The sequence below is a fragment of the Besnoitia besnoiti genome, chromosome IX (genome assembly GCF_002563875.1).
Source record: "Besnoitia besnoiti strain Bb-Ger1 chromosome IX, whole genome shotgun sequence".
Classification (NCBI taxonomy): Eukaryota; Apicomplexa; class Conoidasida; order Eucoccidiorida; family Sarcocystidae; genus Besnoitia; species Besnoitia besnoiti.
Window position 1 is genome coordinate 1,734,433 of NC_042364.1, and position 6,838 is coordinate 1,741,270.

A 6,838-nucleotide genomic window follows, 5' to 3' on the forward strand; every position below is an offset into this window, starting at 1 on the left:
GTCGAGGTGCTTTCTCATGGGTCCCTTACCGCAGGCATGCATGGGGGTCAGTAGCGACAGCCTGCAAGCGTGGTTCGCACAGGATAGTCGAAAGCACAGGACAATGATGCTCGGTTTTGCTCAGACCAGTATCTACCATGGATGTCCTGATATCTCGCGCGTGCGTTTCCGGGTAACCCTCTGGTACGCCACTCGTGGTGATTCTGACGCAGCCGCTGGGTCTACGGTCAAGGCCAGGGGATGTGGCATTTCAACGGAGGACCCGTCCAGGGGACCCTGTGGAGTGTTCTCAATCGGTAATAGTAGCGCTGCCATTCCAAAGCAGCCTAGCGTCGCTGCTGAAGTTCGACGCTACAGCGAGGATATCGGCTGGCAAGAACGGCTCATTACTCCTCTGTAGGCAAAAGCGCGTTGCCGCCAGCTTGTGAAGAGCGGTCACCAGAATTACTGCAAGCATCCACGCAAGCCATCAAGTGAAGAGCCAGGTTTCCCCGCAACTGAGGGACAGACGTCTACAGGCACAATACAGCAGCAAACCAGTTAGAGAGGGATCAACTACAAAGAAAGTCGAAAAAGACCACTCCCGTATACTGTCATCCTGCTGGTGATGCCATTGTCGGTGCTGTCTCCGTGAAAGCATTCCCAGCTCTTCTTTGTTCTGTATGTGTGAATGTGGCAATGTCCGCAGAGAGGAGGCAGTGTTCTTGAGTGTTTCATGCCATATACAGGCAGAAAGTCGGAAGTTCGAGCTTTACCGAAAGCACATCCAGCTCCTCAGGGAGGGAAAAGAAGTCCCGTACACTCGCTTTAGTAACATTATATACACTTTTACGGATCGGGACCTGTCAGACGGCTGCATTCCAAAGCCGGTTCAAGCTTTCCACGATCGATATGCGAGCCCTCCTTTGAGCAACACCGCCATCGGGTGAGATTTACGGTTGCGGCAAAATTATACGATGTTCTCACGTACAAGATGCATCGTATGGGAACATATCATTGCGCCATCTCCCCCTTGAAACATCACCGGATTCTGTTCAGGCTTACTGCAGAGTGGAGGGCTCCTTTCGCCGTCAAGTATGAGCTGGTGGCGCTTTTCGCCGAACTAGTTACAGTCCTCTGTGTGACCACTCGCAAGTCAGCAGTGGTAGCAAAGCCTGCCTGACAAGCCGAGAGGCAACGCCCCAGGCCTTTGCATTCCTTTCTTCCGTTTACCAACATCATCCTGAACAAGCATCTGCCAGTGTAGGCAGATGCTCAGCAAAGCTTGCAGCCCCAGGAAAGGTTGCAGCTATTTACGCAAGGCGAGGTCTTCACGTGCTTTCTCTGTTCCAAGCAGTGTAAAAATGTGTGATGCTTCTTGCAGGCCAGCCCCTATGGCAAAGCTGCGGATGGAGCCTGGGCTTGGCGCCGCAGTGCTCAGCGCTGCCGACCTGTTTTACTGTGAAACGATGTATATCATGGCTTCAATCGAGTGCTACGGGTAAGCATAATAGTGGCTATGGGGCACTCCTTCTCTGAATTCGTTTACTGCGGACGTCAGCGCTGCGGTGTCAGCAGTTAGCAGTGCAGTGATGCTTCTACTTTTCCTTTTCTTCCCCTGTGTCTGTGTGGCCTATCACTGCAGGCAACCCGCGGAGGACGTGGTTCTCTGCCACATCACTTACAGCCGAAACGGCGGCGTCGTAAGGATGACAGTAAGTATCGAAGCACTTCACGAGTGATCGAACATGTTCGATCTGATTCAAGCTCTCCTGTTCGCGCCTGGCACCTCACTGTAAGTACTCATCATTATAAGGGTAACTCTTCGTTTTTTCGTGCGCTTGGGCACAAGTACGAAGGAGGCTGTCGCGGCAAAGTTTTGCTAGTAATTCTCCCTGTGGACCACCTCGAAATCACAACTACGGTTATTTTTTGTGGCACGCAATGCTGTTCGCCTTTTGTATGGCAGCCTGGTTTCTCTGACTACGGCAAAACATTCCGAGCGGTGACCCAACGGGTACGCAGTATTCCGCCGTATCCTGGCACCCCTTCCGCAGCTTCCTCCTCTAGTCTCTGTACAGGCGCGCGTGAGTGACAAGGAAAGAGCGCGAGAATACTACATGGCATATATCAAGTGGAACGCGAACAGTGAACATAAACGCAAACGAGGTGGCGGAAGTGTCCGAGGGCCACAGGTAGTTTGTGTCACATTTGCATGCAAAGTAGGTATCGTCACTTCGTAGGTGATCGAGTTAGACCACAGTTAGAATGTGTTTGCGTGCTGCGTGTTTAGGGCGTAGCTTATGAGTACACGATCGACGACGTGACGCAGTATGAAGAGGAAATCGGCGAGGCGAGGCCCGTGTCGCATACCGTTCACCTCACAGCGAAACGGCCGCCCGTCTCACTCGGTCGGGAGGTCCTGTGGTCTGCTTGCGGAGAAATTCAAAGCTTCGACAGGATCAGAGCTGATGAAGATGACACTTTCAGTGTAGAAGCAGACCAGCCCGACGTACCCACTCAGAACGCACCAGTTGAAAGTCGGTGCGGTGTAGACGTTCTCGCCCAGCAAGGTGAGCCTACTGTAGCCCATGATAATGCACGTGTCAGGCAGGCTCTATGAAAAGAGGCTAGTGGCCGCTAAGGACCCCGTCTACATCATGGGAGCGTCTCAAGTGCGATGGGTTTCGTAGGAACTTTCACGTAAAATGGACTCTAAACCCGGCCTGCACTACCATACGGACTTCACGGCATGCGCACCTCACGTGCCCTCCAGCGCACCGTACGCTCGAAATAGTTGGTTTGCCATCGATTAGTAGATGCGAGCTTGTAGGAGGGCTTCCGGGCTCAGGTTACAGCCTTGGCTACGCGCGCCTTGGCGTGTCTAAGCTCACCGTTATGTCATGCCCATCGTACCCCTGTCTGTTCAGCCCGGAAAATCCTCCTGCGCCGCCTGCACCCTTTGGCCCGAGCACTGGAGTGGATCTGGCCAAAATTTGTGTGAGTCGCCCAGGGGAATGGAAATGCAGGATGAACATGAGGGCCTGTTTCACATAACGAGACTGTTCGTGAAGCTCCCGCGACTCTCCACGCCCCTTTTGAGCCAAACGTGAGTCCGGTCGACTAACTGTTGACTTGTTTGTCTCGGTTGGACGGTTGCCTCGCAGATATCTCCAATATGAGTTGCATTTGCCGCACTCGCAAGGTAAGACCATCAAGATTGAACCGACATTGGTCATGCTGCAACAATCTGCAATGTCACAGGTTGGATGCAGCGAGCACACGTCACCGTAACCCGAAAACTAACAAAGAATTTATCAGGGTGGAAGATAGGATAAAGGACTTCGTGCGTGGCTCACGCCGTGCGGAGCTGGGTCGTATGTGGTTGCGCTGCCCACCTATCAGGTAGTGACCACTCGAGGAACTCAATCACACTCTAGTCACAACATCATCGATGGAAATGAACAGAGAGCTCCTGGGACGATCCCGGCTCAGGCGAAACTTTAGACCATCTTGTTCACGTGCATAGACACCTGCACCAGCGTATGCGCATTCAGTGCTAGGACGTGCAGCGGATGGCATGCTGTCTTGCTTCCTTGCCTTCAATCAGCCTGGTCTATAGACCATATTGGAGACGGTTTCAAGCGCCGCCAGGACAAAAAAGCAGACAAGTATGTGATTGGCATGCTTCCTGTGGAGTGCGTATGAGGGGGGTGTATCACGCGGCTTACAGACATGATAGATTGGTAGTAACAGAGGAACAGACCGCCTGTAGGCTACCTCCTTCCACCTGTAGTGTGACGCAGTTCTTGGAAACGCGCGTCCGGCACTCTGGAGTTGCCACGCCGTGGCCTGTAGTGACTCGAAACCGAAACAGCATTTGCTTTTGCACGTAACTGCCTCCGGTTCTGTTCCACCCCAGGCAGGGTCTCTCTGCCTTAGCCATGACCTTGCGCTCTCTGGTTGACTTTTTCTCTGATATTAACGCTACGCAGGTTGACTGGCGAGACTTCTATAAGCTCAGGCGGGAACGGGTGTGGCCGTCACGTGTTTTCGCACGTAAGCAGCGTTGGCGCTTGCTCTCCGACCCGGCTGGGTCGGAGAGAGACCGACAACGGTACGGGTACGGCACACGATATCGTCTTTCACTATATATATAGCTCCTTGTGACGCCACCTCGTCCTGCGTGTGCCGAGGGTGATTCGTCTTGTACTCGTAGCCTTTCGAGGTTCACCTCCGTACTACAAGCAGGAGTATGTCATGCGGCATGTTAACGGCGACAGGAGAGAAGGATGCCAATGAGTTTCCGCGGCTGTACTTCCAGGTAACCGGAGAAGTATGCGCCCCTCACTCGCACTGGGAGCCAGCAAACCCTTTGTACATGCCAGGGAGTTTCGGTTCTCTGTTTGCTAATTCCAGAGGGTGCACCACCCCTGTAGAAATTTCGTGGAGAGCATTAGCTTGAAGATCGTCCCGATTTCCGGGTGTCATGTTCATAGGCTATCTCCGTTGGCTTTCTAAATCGGCATCAATTGGAGGGCTATGGCTATATCCATCTTCCACTAGAGCCGGGTAAGTGTGTACAATTGTGCCGCAGCCAAATCTCTTTGACGTGGTCTCGGTGAATGATAATTAAACGCGTTGGCTTATTCATCGTTCTGTGTCTCGTTGTGCCTCATAACGTTGATTCATAGTGGTGCTGAGACGCTTCCAATGCCGCGAATTGGCTGCGGCAGCAGTCAATACCATTCATGGTGGATGCGTCGTTCCACTGATTGATCGTTATTCAAATTTAGTGTCGCAGGGGCGAAGCTTGTCTGCCTAGAGCTTGCTGATTCATATGCTTGCATAACAAACTCAGGACTAAAACAGTGAGAAATTTATTATGTGCATGCGCACCGAGCGTCAAGTCAAAAGTTGTCGTGTGCCTGTACGTTCCCGGAGTGCCATGGCCCAAAGAAAGAGCATATCTTGTCCTGAGCCTCGTGCATCATGGGGCCTAAGTGGGCGAGTGAGACCGCTGCCATTATTGGGTAATCCCCGCATACGCGAGAAGATGAGTACTGTGGTAGGCTTGTGTGTTGACGCCTTGCAGGCAGACATCAATTGTCGTGCTCACTATGGAGACCGTGTGGAAGCTGGCGGCAAGAATTTTCGCGAGCATTTTCTGGGGCGTCTGCCTCATTCACAGCCATCAGGCAGATAGCCGAACATATGGTACTTTGGAATGTATAGGGCTCTCAGTCAGGCGGCGCTCCAGCGAGATGAACCCCGACCTGCGTTGAAGGTTTTTGATGAAGTGTCGTCGGGGAGGAACGTGACCTGATGTTGCGCCTGCACATGCGCCTGCGTGTGTCTGTTTCGCAGGGTGGGACGGCCCCGATTAATAGAGCAAACATATCAGGGCGCAGTGTATGCTCAACAATTGCGATAGTTGTCAACGTCACCAAGTCGGTTCTGTAGCCGTGTGCCATTCCCGCACAACGGCATTAATGCGAATGAAGGTCAGGAGTATCCCTGTACAAGCCTCGATTGATGGCGTTCTTAGCATGCAGAGGCAGCGGAGAGCTGCTAGCTCGCTTCCGTCATTCCCAAAGTGTCGCGTAGCTCGAACAGTGGTGTAACGGTGCATGGGTGATGCGCTTCAATGGGAACTTCCTTCACCTGCTATGTCAGGATACTGTTCTAAGCGCACATCAGCGGGACTACTCGACGACCAGTTCAATGCATATATCTCTCCTTGATAACGATACAGAATTCAGAACATGCCAGCGAGAACGATGGAAACAAAGTAGCTTCGTCCACGTTCAAATGGCTGCCCCATGGTGTCTCTTTCTCCAGGCAGGGAAGGCAGTCATCCATGCTGGGCGGTGCTCTTGTACAATTATTCATCCTGGTTCCTTTACGCTGCCTAGCTGTTTCACTAGAGAACACCGCTAAACGGCAGTGAGGCGTTAGAGATTGCAGAGACCTTCGGTGCAAAAGTTTGCTGGCAAGCATTCCACAGCAAGCTGGCAAAGAAGCAAGAACGAGACCATGCACGAAAAGAGTTTGTTGACAAGACAAGGAACCAGGACAACAGTATAGTTAGGAGAGGGAATCTTGTACTTTTTTCCTTCTGCTAACGGGCGCACAGACTATGGCCGGGGGATTTTGCGGTGGCGGACCAGGTCACCCGCTTGTGAACGAATCATTAAATAGAAAAGAGAGACCCAATCCCGCACACGCGGCGAGTGATGGCTGGGCGAGCGCTGCCGCTTCCGAGTGAGGGGCGTATTCGTTGGCAGTTGACGGGAGAAAGCTCTGGTCAGTATGCTCATCAGGCGCGATGGTCAAAAGGCTGACCGCTTCCTGGCGTTAGAAGTGCTCAGGTCCAAATGCGCGTTACGACGTTGCCTGCGATTCTTGGGGAGGGCCACACCGCAATATTCGTCGCACCGTAATATTATGTAGTAGTTGTTCCCAACTCCAGCGGTGCGCAGGTGGTGTGAACGATGCTCGATGAAACCGTAGTCGGGCACCGAGTGTGACTTCCTCTTGCGGCTGCGCTACCTACAGCATCCAGCTTTCGGCATAGTCACAATTTATGGTTGGGGGCGAACGCACTTAGACGAAAAACAAGCTAGCTGACACATCAAGAAATGAAGCATCAGTGCAGGTTCAAATTCTATAGGGTGGCTGGCGCACACTACGTTAACGGTTGTTGAAGGCCCAGCCGCCGGCAAAGGAAGTCTCATGCTCTAAACCGACTTTGCCGCAGGGCGTACGCGTTCGCTTTCTCATGCTAGGAGTTAGAACAGTTGAATGCACCGAAATGTGAAAGTGCATGCTCGGGGGTCGAATAGGTGGAAATATCCAC

General features: G+C 52.6%; 1 protein-coding gene across 1 annotated transcript; it reads left to right on the forward strand.

Annotated features, from left to right (window-relative positions):
- Window positions 1-40: 40 nt before the first annotated feature.
- BESB_014160 (uncharacterized protein) lies at window positions 41-3,687 on the forward strand (the record flags this gene model as incomplete). Its single annotated transcript, XM_029360146.1, has 7 exons — window positions 41-396; window positions 689-925; window positions 1,364-1,480; window positions 1,625-1,694; window positions 1,949-1,996; window positions 2,273-2,552; window positions 3,590-3,687. 7 exons carry the CDS (start codon window positions 41-43, stop codon window positions 3,685-3,687), a joined length of 1,206 nt encoding a protein of 401 aa, XP_029216813.1.
- Between the last annotated feature and the right edge of the window lie 3,151 nt (window positions 3,688-6,838).